Source organism: Calidris pugnax, unplaced genomic scaffold (assembly GCF_001431845.1).
Source record: "Calidris pugnax isolate Ruff unplaced genomic scaffold, ASM143184v1 scaffold153, whole genome shotgun sequence".
Taxonomy (NCBI): Eukaryota; Metazoa; Chordata; class Aves; order Charadriiformes; family Scolopacidae; genus Calidris; species Calidris pugnax.
In genome coordinates this window covers 98,597-113,382 of record NW_015090999.1, presented here as the reverse complement: position 1 = coordinate 113,382, position 14,786 = coordinate 98,597, and the positions used below count along the sequence as shown (strand labels likewise).

The following is a 14,786-nucleotide window of genomic DNA, read 5'->3' as shown; positions in this document are numbered from 1 at the left end:
GGAGAGAGAGGGTTTGAACTTTGACGGGCACCGGGCTGGGCTGTCCAGGCCTCGAGACCCGCCTGCCTGCCTGCCCACGGTGGGCAACTCCTGCCTGCTGCTGCACAGCATCCCCACTCAGCATCCCCACGCAAGCATCCCCACTCAGCATCCCCACGCAGCATCCCAGTGCAGCATCCCCAATCAGCATCCCCATGCAGTATCTGCATGCAAGCATCCTCGCGCAGCATCCCCACATAAGCATCCCCACTCAGCATCCCCACTCAGCATCCCTGCGCAAGCATCCCCGCACAAGCATCCCCATGCAGGATCCCTGAGTAGCTTTCCCAAACAGCATCCCCACTCAACATCCCCACAGAGCATCCCCATGTAGCATCCCCATGCAGGATCCCTGAGTAGCATCCCCACACAGTATCCCCACTCAGCATCCCCACTCAGCATCCCCACTCAGCATCCCCACTCAGCATCCCCACTCAGCATCCCCACTCAGCATCCCCACTCAGCATCCCCACTCAGCATCCCCACTCAGCATCCCCACTCAGCATCCCCACTCAGCATCCCCACTCAGCATCCCCACTCAGCATCCCCACTCAGCATCCCCACTCAGCATCCCCACTCAGCATCCCCACTCAGCATCCCCACTCAGCATCCCCACTCAGCATCCCCACACAGGATCCCTGAGTAACTTTCCCACTCAGCATCCCCACGCAGCATCCCCACACAGCATCCCCACTCAGCATCCCCGCACAAACATCCCCACAGAGCATCCCCATGTAGCATCCCCATGCAGGATCCCTGAGTAGCATCCCCACACAGTATCCCCACTCAGCATCCCCACTCAGCATCCCCACTCAGCATCCCCACTCAGCATCCCCGCACCAGCATCCCCACACAGCATCCCCACTCAGCATCCCCACACAGCATCCCCACACAGCATTCCCACTCAGCATCCCCACTCAGCATCCCCGCGCAAGCATCCCCATGCAGCATCCCTACACAGCATCCCCACGCAGGATCCCTGAGTAGCATCCCCACGCAGCATTCCCGCACAGCATCCCCACGCAACATCCCCATGCAACACCTCCACGCAACATCCCCATGCAGGATCCCTGAGTAACTTTCCCACACAGCATCCTCACTCAGCATCCCCACTCAGCATCCCCACACAGGATCCCTGAGTAACTTTCCCACTCAGCATCCCCACGCAGCATCCCCACACAGCATCCCCATGCAGGATCCCTGAGTAGATTTCCCACACAGCATCCCCACGCAGCATCCCCACTCAGCATCCCCACTCAGCATCCCCACACAGCATCCCCGCATAGCATTCCCACACAGCATCCCCACTCAGCATCCTCACTCAGCATCCCCACGCAGCATCCCCACTCAGCATCCCCACGCAGCATCCCCACACAACCCCTCCTTAACCACTCTTTTGCCTCTTTGCTCCCCCTTTTCCCCACGCAGCACCCCCGCGCCGCATCCCCTCCTCACCCCCCCACCTTGGCTCCTCGCCCCGCTTTTTTCTCCCCAATTCCCGTTCCCGCTCCAAGGCGGAGAGGAGGGCGACACCTACTGACCAGCCGGCAAAACTGCACCCGGAGCGGGACGGGAAGGCTCCGGGACCTGCCCGGTCCCCCCGAGGGGTTCCTCCGGGACCCCCGTCCTCCCACCGTCCGGCCCCCCGGCTCTGGGGGGGGCAGGGGTTTGTTACACCCCCGGCTGCACAAGGCGTACCCGGGGGGGAAGGAGATTTGTATACATAGGAGAAACAGGGAACAGATTTCCAATAGTCTTAAAATTAGGGTTTAATGGGCCGAGAAAGGTGCGATAGTCTGATTAACTAACTAATTAATCACTTTGCAGCATAAGAATGGCTCTCACGGAAGAGTGGGTGTTTTTACACGTAAAATCACTCAAAAAAGGGGTAGTTGGGCACTGAAAAATGGACAATGCCAAAAGATCCCTGAAGTCCATAGGGAAAATTGTACCAGTTTTAATATTGTATGGAAGACATGTCAAATATTTTATGACAGCATACAGTAATTTCAAAATCTTAAGGTGAATCCTTCATCAAAATTCTCACTTGCATTCTCTGGCTTCTCATATTTCTTTGCTTTCTACATTTTTGGCCAGCCTTTTCTCCATGGCTCGCTCCACTCTGGGCAAACAGCGGGATGTGCCACTCACAGTTGAGGGAGAGGAAGGTCAGAAGCCTAGAAGTTGCTGCCAATGTAGCCATCATCTCATTGCTGAATCTCGAGTTATTTTAAGGCCTTGAGTGTCCACTGAGAGCTTCTTCAGTTTGGAAGGCAGTGGAGCTATGTCAAGAAGTAACCACTAGAAGAAATGAAGTTAAATGTAAGGCTACTTCAAGTATGAAGTACAATTACCCTTCTTGCTCCGTTATGAAAGGACACATCCCAGCTCTCGCTGCCCTTAGAAATCATACACTTCTCACAGCTGCTGGGAGGCTTGAACTACTTGTCTGTTGTAACACATGCAGTTCCCCGTAAACCCTTGAGTTTTAAGAGAAGAAAACAGCCACTTCATTACTGGTACCCGCTGAACATTTCCAGGACAAATTACAGTCTGTATAAGCTTGAAATACTCTATCAGTAATTGTTTACATGAGCTATTAACATTTTTGCGTGGAGAGATGAGGGACTGTTCACAAAGAATCCGTGCTTAATGGCTAAGCCTTGCCATAGAAAAGCCTCTGGCATTTTATCTTTAAGATTCCAGCATATTTCTGGTGCTACTCTTGTACTTATCTGCAATAAAAAGCTGATTCCTCCAAGTGCTTTAGATTTGCTTGGATAAGATTTATAGACCAGCTTTTTAGTACCGCTCCCAAGTATTTTAGGAAAAGGGAAAGCTGCTTCAAGTTCCTACAGATTTCCATTTCAGGGCACTGGCGTTTCCAGTAGCTTCCACTTTCCAAAAGAAATGTTTTTATTTACTGGGGAGCCAAGTGCAGTGAACATAGCTACTTAAGGAGGGCGGACTGGTTGTACAAACCAAGCCAAGAGCAAGGGCCAGGGTAAAAGTACATATTTATGGGAAGGAGTAGAAGTTTAGTCCAGGTTGTTCCACCATTTGACAGACTCCTTCCTCTCTTCCCAGCCAAAATGAATGTGGAACATGCTCTACCTGCCTGTGAGCAATAATGTCAGTGTTTTTATTAAAAGAAGTCTCCACTTGATGGTGTGAGGCAGCATTAAGTTCTCTGCAGAGCTGTGGAGACTGCTGGAGGTAGGGTCTTCAGATGAGGGTTAAGACACAAAAGGATAGTGCCATAAAGCACAGGCTTGCTTTGCCTGTATTATTTTTGAGCACGGGGCTGTCAGCTCTGAGCCGTGACAGTCCTGGGTAATGGCACCTGCCCCTGGAGCCAGGTAATATCCAAATTCGTGGCACAAGCATTGCCAGGCCACAGACAGCAAGGAGACTTCTGCAAGCACATTCATGCAGACCTGTAAATTATTTTCCTTAAAAATACCATACAATTGGCAACTTGAATCGCTTTAGAATGCTGTTTCAGATCAAAGCTGAATGAAACAAAATGCAACTAGGTCATCCAAGACAGTACACCAGGCAGTCACATAAAACTCAGAACCTATAGGAGACTTGCCTGGGTTGCTGCAGGCATCTCAAAGGGTGCTGGAAACTGAAGTGAGTCAGTGCTGGGTTGCTGTGGACTATACTGTGAATGTAGATACATAGTGTAGGAGTATTAGTATGGGAGCTGAATCCACCCTAACTCTTTAAAATTATATATCTGTTACTCTGAGAATTCAGCAGGGCCAATATTCATTTCTTACTTACTGTTATTAAAGGCCTTTTTTCTTGTCAAAAGATGTGGATAGCCCTTAGAGACAATGAGAGAAAAAAAAATCCTTTCATTTCATTTTAAAATACTCTGGTGAGAAAAGTCTGGCTTTGGAAAGTCGCCTAGCTCACTTGTTTTATTTCACAAATTACCCAAGCGCCCATTTGTGCTTTATAACTGGGATTCGGCGTCAGTTCTTGATTAGAAGAGCTGTCATCTGCTTTTCTGTGCAGAAACATGAATCATGAGCAGGCAGTTATTGGTAGAGCTCCGGCACGTTTAAAGTCGCAAAGTCAAATTCGAAAAAGAAAAGAGAGGTGGAAAAACAAGCATTTGTTGCGCGAGACGGCCTGGGTGAAATTCTCAGAACTTCTCCGCGCCGAGAAAGTATCAATAACCGTAAAAATTCACAGCCCCCCTTTTTTTTTAGAACCGCAGCCTTAACGTTTTGTAGGGGAAATAAAGCTTTGGTTAACCTTGGCACCGGCAGACCTCATTAAAATAACAGCCTGTCACTTTCGAGTTTAAAATAACAGGGCTGTCAGTTTTATATTCAGCGGAACAATCTACGGTCTCGCTCTCTCCGGGAAAGGCTGGGGGGGTGCTTGGGGGGGCTGGCGGCGGCGCAAAGCCTGAGCAACACTGCCATCTCCAGGAACACCCCCACCCCCAGCCAGGATCTGGGGCGACGTGATGCTCCAGCCCCAGCCCCGCGCACTTCCAAGGCTGAAAAATAATCTCCTGGGGGTTGGGCAGAGGCTTGGCGTTTAAATTTGTTTCATGAGAAAGCGTGCAAATGTATAATGTATGAAAAAAAGAAAGAAAGATCTCCAGATAGAACAAATGAGGTTCTGCTTGGCTTGTTGCGGATCAAAGCAGGTCGCCCTCGCTGAGGTACCTAATGTGCATTGACATTTTGGCCACCCGATGAGCTGTTCTAAACAAAAATATGCGCCTAAAGTCCCTTTATCTAATCAGTGGAGAAATGAAGGTGCCTTACAAAAACCTCTGAGAGAGAGAGATCCTCTTTAGCTAAATTCAAACACCTGGGTAAGATAGAGGAAGCCCATTTCAGTTGCTTACACTTAAGTGCCTAGTGCCTGTGAGACATCTATATGAAGATGGCAGATGTAGTAAAGGACACACAGAAGTTATATCTTTCTCGAGGGGCAGCTCCTAAAACTTAGGGGTCTGAGTTAACTGCTCTTCAGTAAACCCAGTTTACAAGGAAAACTGTGTGTCAATCGAAATACCCAGCTGTCCTACACCAACCTGCTCCTGACATATTATTCTTGCCCTGACTGTGACACCCACGTGCAGCAGGGAGATAAACATAACAACCGGTTACAGACAGTATATAAAATGTGCTTGCTGACCTAGTCCTTTTAAACAAATTGTTGGCCATTAGTCTCAGAATGCTTCCAGATTAAATCCCTAATGGACAGAAATACTGATGGATGTATGAAAGTCCAGCGCAGTTTTCTGCTGGCACGGCACAACACAAATCAGGTCGTGATGATCTGTTCATCCTTCCTACCTGGCCATGCCCATGCCAAAGGGCATGCTCTTCATCATCCCACGTGCGGCTGAGGTGGTCAAATGCCATATCCATAAATCTGTTATCAAGCTCCCTGTCATTATACTAACACCACGTCATTTTTAATAAAGACTGCAAGGGTGCTGGGTGTGTGGCTGGGTATGTTAGACACACCCAGGGAAAAGCCAGCAGCAAGCAGTAGAAAACTGTCTGGTTTTTCATCTGGAAATAACGTAGAAAGAAGAAGTGGCATTAGCTAAATGCTGCTTGTGAATTAAAGGGCAAAGGAGTGTGTGACTAAAGAAACTACACAGACATGAACGTGGCTTGCGATGGCCATGTCTGTTTTCTAAGGCAAAACCCCCTCTTTCTGCTCACTGTCTGTAGCTGTTCTGTTAGTGCCATGCACCAGCAGGATACGCTTTACAGACCCAGCCTGAAGTCCCTGAAATTACAGCACCTGGTAACAAACATCCTCTGGAAACATCTTCCAAGTGGCTGTGCTGCCACATACCGACCACCAGTATGTCATCCAGAGCAGCATCCTGGTACACCAGAGAAGCAATGTCCACTGAACCTCCAGAAATATTTGTACATTTTTCCCGGGAGCAAAGACTTAACTCTCAATGGAACTTTTCATTGAGGTGTTCCTGAGCATCTCCAGGGAGAAGGTATGGGCACAAAGGCAAGCAGAATATTCTGCTTGCATTTCAAAAGGAAAATCTTCCCAATTGCAGAATAAACAAGAAAAAAGATGCAACACAAAAATATCAGGAAGAAGAAAATAAGGTTAATGAGAACCATTTGTTATTAACACAATCAAGAATCCATTTTATTTTATTTCATTTATTGCATTGAACCTGGGTCAGTTCCGGATGCATTCGACCATCCTTAAACACTATTTTAGCATCTTCTGCTCTTCCTCTATCTGTGAGAGCAGGGATCATATCAGTTGGAGTGGTAAATCTGGAAGGACTACGAGATGGACTTGTCAGGGGAGGACATGTCAGGGGAGGAGGATGAAAAAAGAAATTTATTTTTCAAAAATTATTTTAGGGCCCCCAAAACACTTTTTGGCCCCCATTGCTCCCAAATGCACATTATTCCCCTGCCAAAGAATTACATTTCCATCAGAAATTAAACCGAAGTGGATTCCATGGGCAATTGGTTACCTACTTAATAAGCGAGTGTCTTTCTGGGATCTTTCGTGCCTTATAAAATGTAGTCACCCCCCTTTTAGTTTTGCATTACATTTTCTATGCTCTTTTGAATTATCCTGGTGAGTCTTTCAGTTTATCCAGATGTCCTGAATCAAAACAAGGAATGCTAAGGTCTGACTCCAGCTAAAATGATGGGCTTGCTTTTTAGCTCGCTTCATTACTTTGGAGTGCAAGGTGAGTAAAGAAGACAGAAATGTTGGTCAGCTTTATTTACCTTCCTTATAACCGAGCCCATGCTGGTAGGACTGGAACTGAGCTCACGGGTGCGGTTCCAAGTCCTGCTGAGGAGCTGCATGACGTATGTGACTGCCTTGGTCACATCAGAAGCCCGTGGCAGAAGTAATAAATGAACTGTATTTCTCAATGTAGGGCATGTCTCTGTACCATTTCCATAACTCTGGATGTGAATTTCTTTTTGGAAATGATGCAAGTATTTAACTTTTCTCACCTACACAGTAATGCCTTTCTTCTGTCAGTAATTATAGATGAAGGCCAGGCTACTTTAATATCCATTTCTATATATCGCTCAATAAATTAAAAATGTAACTCTTTGCACGGCTCTTGCTATATCCTTTTTCTTGTGAGAGAGAAAGTATTTCAATTCAAAACAAATTTAGTACCTTCAAAGCAACTGAAAAAAAAAAAAAGTAGTTCAATATAATGCCAGGGCTACATGAGGAACAGAGCAAGGGAAAACCAAGCTCACTACAGCCACAGAGATCCATCTGTCTTAATCCCAATAAATCTCTGCTAGAGAAAGTGGAAAGGAAATATGTAAAATATCAAAATTGCATATGTCTCGTGTTTAAATGTTTCCACAGAAGTCTAACCGAGCTTGAATGTTAATCTTTAATTCAAAGAATAGGAAATACCAAGGAATCATTTACAAGGCCACAGATCACTAGGGGGATACAGTAGTCTGACTTTGTAAATCACAAGCAAGCAATGTTAACTGACTCCTTAGTGGCTTTTATCTCGTTTTCAAGGGACTGTACATCTGTTACATATTTTTTAAGTGCTGGTGGTGATCAAAACAATATACAGAGGAATATGTGTAACTATGGGGACTAATAAGAGATTTTCTGTGGTCATGCTTATGGAAATCCCAGAACTGAAGCCACCAAAACCCATAGGCAAAAATTTTACATGTCATGGCAGGCATTACATCACCTAATTCGATTCTGCATTTAAAGTTACATTAAAAATGCTCCTAAGTCATTGCCTGCCCGAACATCCATCATGCTGAAGTGAACGTGACCATCAGGCTACTCCCTGAAAGAGGAGATGAATCAGTTGGTATTCCTAATTTCTCTTTCAAGGCCATCAGAAACCACACTGCACTTCCAGAAAACCAGCTTCAGGTGGAGGTTCAAGGAACTGTTTAGGTAGATGTGTGAACTCCACTGCCAAAACCTGAGCGGGTTAACAGGGGTCTGGTCACACAGCAGAAAAGATCAAGACTTTGCAGGCTGAGTCCACAAGGTGTTTAAAGGTCAATGGTGAAATGATGTAATGGGGAGGGAGGGATGGCTATGAAGGGAAATATCTGAGAGGGATAAGAAGTGCTAAAATGCACCTGAATTGGAGGCACCTAGAGAGGGCTGCAAATGGCAACCTTTCCCCAGGCTGTAGTCATTTTTGCTATTGCTGCTTTTTGTGAGTTATGTAAATGTCTCCCTCTCCCCCAGGCTCTAAAATGGGAATGACACCTCAGGGTGGATGTATGTGAGATTTAATTAGCTGTCATTTACCAACAATCCTGGGTAAAGTAAGACCATCTTACTTTACCAGGTGCACTTTTGAAATGAAAAAAAAAAACAAATTCTTCTTGCTAGGGAATTTAATGATTTGATGTCTAGTTGCAGAACACATATAGAGTATGTAAACATCATTTAATATCTTCAGAAGTGACTGGGGAATGGGAGTCCTCGTTTTGATATTCAGGGTGTATCTGGGGAGTGTGTGCCGCATGTGAGCTGGGAGAACCTCTCTCCCTTCTTTTGCTGACTTCTGTGAAATTGTACTCCAAATTACAGCCCTTACAAGGCCCAAGGGGGGAAATCAATGGGTGTTGACCCACTTGTGGTTCAAAGCAGAAGTCTGCAAGTCCTGGAGCACCAGCTCTAATTTGACTACAGTAGAAATCTGGATATAACTCTAAACATCTGAGTTTTGAATAGCTTAAAATAACTTCCAGATAGCACCGAAGTTACTGGTCTGAAAACTAATTACTCACCACCGATATCAATCAGATTGCTTCTGTAGTTATCCAGGCACAGGCAATAAATGAGAAAATCTGTCCCCTTGGCTCCCATGTTCCCCAAGCTTACATGAATCGACCCTCCTCCCTACAAACTGCTTTCCCTACATTTTCCATGGGATTTCTCTGTCTGATTGACTATGCTGTGGCCTAACAGGACCTTAGACACCTCTCCATGAATGATCAGCACTTTAACTGAGTTGCTTGTAGTGATTAGCTGTACCAGTGGGGACCTTGGGGGTGTTACTACTGTCCACCCAAAGACCCAGGTCCCATGGATCAGAGACATCAGACAAGGCAGGCATCCTGAGTCCATCCCCACTGCTGCTGAAGGTTTGCCCACGGTCTGTGAACTGGAATTTCATTTTTGGCCTGACAGCGCTCCCCTATTGAGACTTTAAAGGCTTGCAAATGCTGCTAGTATCTCACATGAAAACAAAGCAGGCAGGGCTTGGCAAGGGGTGGGGAGGAGATTTATAAGGTGTCCATCATGGCAAGAAACACCATCAACAACTCGTGCAGCCAAATACTTCTTTCTTACTGATGAAAATGCAGACGGTGCTTCTGAAATAACATCCTTGGCTGTTTCTATCTCCTGGCTTATAAAGTTACATTCCACAGAGTTTAAGCACTGCAAAGCAGCGTGGGCCATTTGCTCGGAGAGCTATCATGTCTTCAGAACAAAAGATAAAAGAGATAAATAGCCAAGTACAATATTGTACCTCAACAACCTAAAAGCCAATCTCAAAAGTGAATGGAAGAATGGAGAGCTTTTATTTCTTGGGTTTTAAAAGAATAAAGCTCAGCTATTTCCTTTGAAAGCTATTCAACAAGCTCCCCTAAATTCTATTACGACTTAATGTGAGCTGCATCTGTTTCCATAAGAACAACAGTGGTACCGTTCATCCTTTGTAGTCTGCCCTTTGTTGTGTCTTCCTTCTGGTGTTGTAGATTTTTCCACTTTAGTAAACCAAACGCAAAACAAGAACTGATAACATTTTAGCCAGAGCATTTATTTATTAAGATGATGCCGGAAATTCAGTTTGTTCTTGCTTGCTGCCTGAATCATGCCAAATTAAGCTCTTGTTTGAGGAGTTTGTAACATAAAGAAACTGTTTTGATACCGTCCCAACATTTCTTGAACATGAAGTCTGTATCCAGCTGCAGATATTTATCTACACCTAACAGCAAAGATGGATACAGTCTCTGCATGCATGTATATACACAGACTTCTCACTGTTGCTGAGATCCAAATGTACTGCAATGTATTCAGCCTTGTGTATCTTAAATCAGTTCAACATCAACTCAGCACTGCATGATTTTTTAGAACCTGCGCATGTAGCTCTAAATATAATATTTATCTAAGGCATGACCAAGTTGGTGGGTGAGACACTTTGTCTGATGTACACTGTTTAACTGAATTTACATTCAGCAGACTGCGAGGCATATTAATGCTTAGAAAGATGTATATTTAGAAAACCTTAGACAAACGGAGACTAGACAGAGCAAGATGTAATGCACTTTTATTAATGTCTTGCCTGTGGAAAAAGGTGACTTTGATTATTTGTACTCTCCAAACCCAAATGCTCAATGCCTTGCTCATAAATACAGGAATTTAAGTTTTAGTACCTTCAGCCCTTTTAACTTTCACCGTCATCACCATTATGGAATTAAACAACCTATTATTTAACACGACAGCTAGCACTGCTGATGTTTTTAACCTGTTTTCCCTCTCGTTGTCTCTTAATCAGGTGACAGACATTAAAGAAAAGCTAAAGCTCTCTAAAAAGTTCTGGTCGACATTACCCTACACTATCTGCAAGGACGAGCGAGTGACAGCCGGTCCGTCAATCGAGGAGGACTGCTGGAACGGCCACACCAAGGCCAGGTGAGGTGGACCCCTCTCCACCGCACTCGGTCCAAACCCCCCGTCTGCCCCGAAGCAGTCACAGAACAGAGGGCATTTCACCAAACTGTTTCTAAGAGCGGAACAGAAATGGGGAGAACAAGTAATTTTCCACACGCAGCTTGTAGCCGAGGTTACTTATTGTCAAGGTGCCATTAAAGCCAGAGTGTGAGTCAGGGTAAATGTGCACAGCGTGTCAGCATGTGAGCACAGAAAATGTTCATTGGTTCAGCTCCAGAAGGATAATTTATACTGAGATTTCAAAAAGCTCTTTAGCTCCATTTAGCATCCCTGTGTTGGGACTGACAGCTTGCGAAGCAATTGCACTCTGGGGATATCATACTGGGATGAAACAGAAATTGGAATTTTGGCTCTGTTTGCTATTGGCTGGCAAAGCTTAGGGCTATTTGCTGGGAAAAAAAAAAAAAAAACAAAAAAAAAACTGAAAAATAGCCAGCAGAAAATAGATGTAACACTCCTACTTATCTTGTGTAGAAGGCTTGACCTTATGTTTCTTCATCAGAGATACTGTGGTCATCTGCTCCTGTTTGTGATGAGTTTTCTGTGAGTTTTAATTTTGAAGTTTGCTTGGCTCTGGCTGTAGCAGGGCTGGAGCTGGCATATGAGCAGGTGTCTCCAAAGGTCCCAGTGTGGATTCGTCAGCTGACAGAGGAGATGTTTCAGGTCTGTAGCTGCAGCCTGTGCCACTGGGGAGACAGGAGGAGATGAGAGGTTTGAGTGTCTGGTGAGCACTGAACCTGGAGAGCAGTGATACTCTCTGGCACTCAGGAACTGGAATCTTTCTTCTCACTTTACCTGGTGATACAAATGAAGCCAGAATACAAAAATGAGCCAAAATCAAACCAAAACAAAACAAAAAAAGAAACAGCATACAAACAAGAAAAAAAATACTCTCACAAACCTGCTAAATGCCATTTTGGATGGATGGATCGATGGATGGATGGATGGATGGATGGATGGATGGACAGATACATAGATAGATAGATTGCATCCACCCCATCTTCTAACCATTTTTATAAGAAGCACACTTTACAAGGGGAGGTTTTGCACTGAACGCATACTCTTTTTCCCAGCCTTACTACATAATGCTTGAAATAATTCATTTTACAGACAAGAGCGGAGGGCTCTTTGGGATGCTGATAGTCCATTGAACCCACCTAGAGACACACATGAACAAATCTGTCCAAAAGCATGAGTTACTGCTCAGTTCCTAAGCCCCCAGATCCAGAGGAAGCCCTTGGGAACCCTGAGAAAGATAGCTAGGAGGAGCGTCTGGCTATTACAGAACTCACCACAAAGAAACAGTGTGAAGAGAGAAATAAAAATGTGGTTTTTATCTTCCTCTATTATATTTCTTCTTGTCAGTGGGGTTGGTAAGATATGACCCCAGACCAGCGTGCTGCAGTAGTTAAATGGAGTTTCCAGGCCTCCCAGCTGGATGCCATGCATCACATCAGGATACATGCATTAATAAGACATACACACTGCTCTTTTTACAAGAGAGCTGTAAAATCTGCTAATATCCCTCCCAGTTTCCATGGCCAACACCAGTGTTTGTACCACATCGGGCCGATACTCCTCAGCTTGCTTCTGCTCCTGTCCTGAAGGGTCTGGCACAACTTCTACATTTATTGGGAGCTGTGGAGGTGCATTTTAGGCATGTAGTTTTCACCCTGCTTTTGCAGTATGTATCTTATGAGAAGCCTGGTTATTTTCATGGTGCTTTCTGAGATTAATGTTCTGGAGCCTTTGAGAAAAGCTATCCTCTGCTGATAATCTTCTTGATTAATTTAACACAGGCATTTCACTGGATGTGGAATTACAGCTTCAAAGAATCACCTGAAAACACGGTTTCAGCAGGCCCAGCCACTGTTCCTATGTCCAGTTTCTACTTCATATCCATTCACAGATAAAATGTATAGTCATAGTCTTAATAACAGAATTTGATAAATGCTTCAGGTGGAGAGAACAGTAATACATCAGATACCATATAATGTCATCTGAAATGGCTATCTTGTATCTCAAATGATATTGAAAATATTATTGGAAATAACTAGCTTTAGATGCAAAATCACCTCTTAGCTAGTGAACAAGGACATTTACTGCAGCATAAAGAAAAGCCATAAATGTTTCCTTGTTCATACTGATTAGTACCTGATATCAAACACTAGTTCACAAGAAGATGGGTGGAAAAACCTGGTCAATATGCATATATCTATTTATGTTCACTGTGTCACCTGTCATAAGCACCCCTGTGCTATACGAAGAGTTGCATTTTGAATTCCAGAGAATATGACAACATCCCATTACAGAAAACAGGAATTTTAGCCACCTCCTATTACCCTGTACATTAATACTACAAGTAAGAAGACAACATGGTGTTGGCTACTCTTGGGAAAGGAGATTGTTGCTGTTTTTTAATCAGATCTTTTGGTGTTACAGAGAATTAGAAACTTTGAATTGCCAGATGGATATTTATGCCTCATGTTTCATTTTACACATTACCTTTTGATGCTGTTTTTACAGGGGAAAAGAGTTACAAAGCCAAGATCACAGAAAATGAAAGCTAGGCTTTCTCCTGAGAGAGGCATTACACCAAGGTCACTTGTGGCTATTACACTCCCCAGATATAACTTTGCTACCATGATTAATTTACAGTGACATAAGGTCACCAGATGAAGGTCACCAATTCGCCAATAATCATGGGGTAACAGAGTCATCCATTTGGCGTTCTGTAAGGGTGCACTTGACTTGTTGCTGATCCTGTACGAAGAATGGTTTTAATCAGGCCACATGAGGCAGAAACCAAGTGCCGTGGAAATGGGAAACCATTTATTAGGTGGATGAATCTCTTTTTCTGAAAAATCCATGTTAAAAAAATAATAGCTACTTCAGACAAAGTGCCTTTTAGAAAGATGCCCAAAAGGACTCCCCATCATATCTTTAGTCACAAAAGAACTTGAACACAGTTTTTTGTTTAAAGAATTAGTGTCTGCTGCCAGATGTATAGAGACAGATTTTTAAAAGATATTTAGGATCTAAAGACGATCATTAAGACCAAACTTTAAAAGTTTAGCTCCTTCCCTATATGCAGATAAATTCTTAGCAACAGCTTATAACCTCTTCACTAATAGGTGTTCTTCAGAAATTAATGAATTCTCTCAGGAATGGTGGAACTCAGGCTTTAGGACTTAAACCAAATCCAAGTTATTAGTCCTTGAATAAGTGACTTTTACTGAAGTGAGAAGAGCAACCAGCAAGGCTGGCAATGAGAATGAGTTGAATGGCCTTTACCTGGAGGTAGGCAAAGATAAACATTTAGCACCACTAGCAAAAGTGTGAATAAAGCATTTCTTGGTAAGTGCAAAAACTGGCTATTCATAATCTCTAGTTTACATTTCCAGCTTCTGCCTTCCAACAAAATGGCAAGTGAGCTATTTTCTCCCTCTCCTTCTGCCTCCTCGAGTTTTTCTCCAAGATGGAGGGGAAAAAAAAATACAACAACCAAACCTGAAAATATCCTATAGGGATTACCTCCTGAGCAAACAGAATCAGATGAGGTGATCTAGTTAGCCAAACAAGCCAATTTTCCACTGCACTTATCTTTCTGGACCAGATGTGAGTGCCTACCCCCAGCCCAGCCTGGGTACGCCTGTGCTGTATTTTGTACTCCACTGCCTACAATTGTGTGCGCCTGGAAAAACTCCAGCACTGCCTAGGTGGGATGCTCTACTCGTACTGCAAGCAACTGCTGCGGCAGCAAAATAGAGAGAATACTGCCCTTTAAGGCAGATGTCTTTTAAAAACCAGAAGATTCCTGCTTTTTTGTTGTTTTTCCATAGCCACAGCCTTTATATAAATGACCTGAAAGATCTGTCAGTCCTTTTTATATCTGAAAGGGGAGTAGACACCTTGGAACATTAACTGGATATTAAAAAAAAAAAAAGGGGGGGGGGGGGGTTAATTGGGTTTTGTGGTTGTGGGCTAGGATGTGCCAAAACAAATCTTTG

General features: G+C 44.2%; 1 protein-coding gene across 2 annotated transcripts in view; it reads left to right on the top strand.

The window, feature by feature from the left end:
• Positions 1-14,786, top strand: part of GPC6 (glypican 6) — an 804,821-nt gene that overhangs the window by 772,758 nt on the left and 17,277 nt on the right. For both annotated transcript variants that reach the window (XM_014955517.1, XM_014955516.1), the window contains one exon: positions 10,601-10,737. In XM_014955517.1, the coding sequence (XP_014811003.1) occupies positions 10,601-10,737 (137 nt within the window). The remainder of the gene's footprint in view (positions 1-10,600; positions 10,738-14,786) is intronic.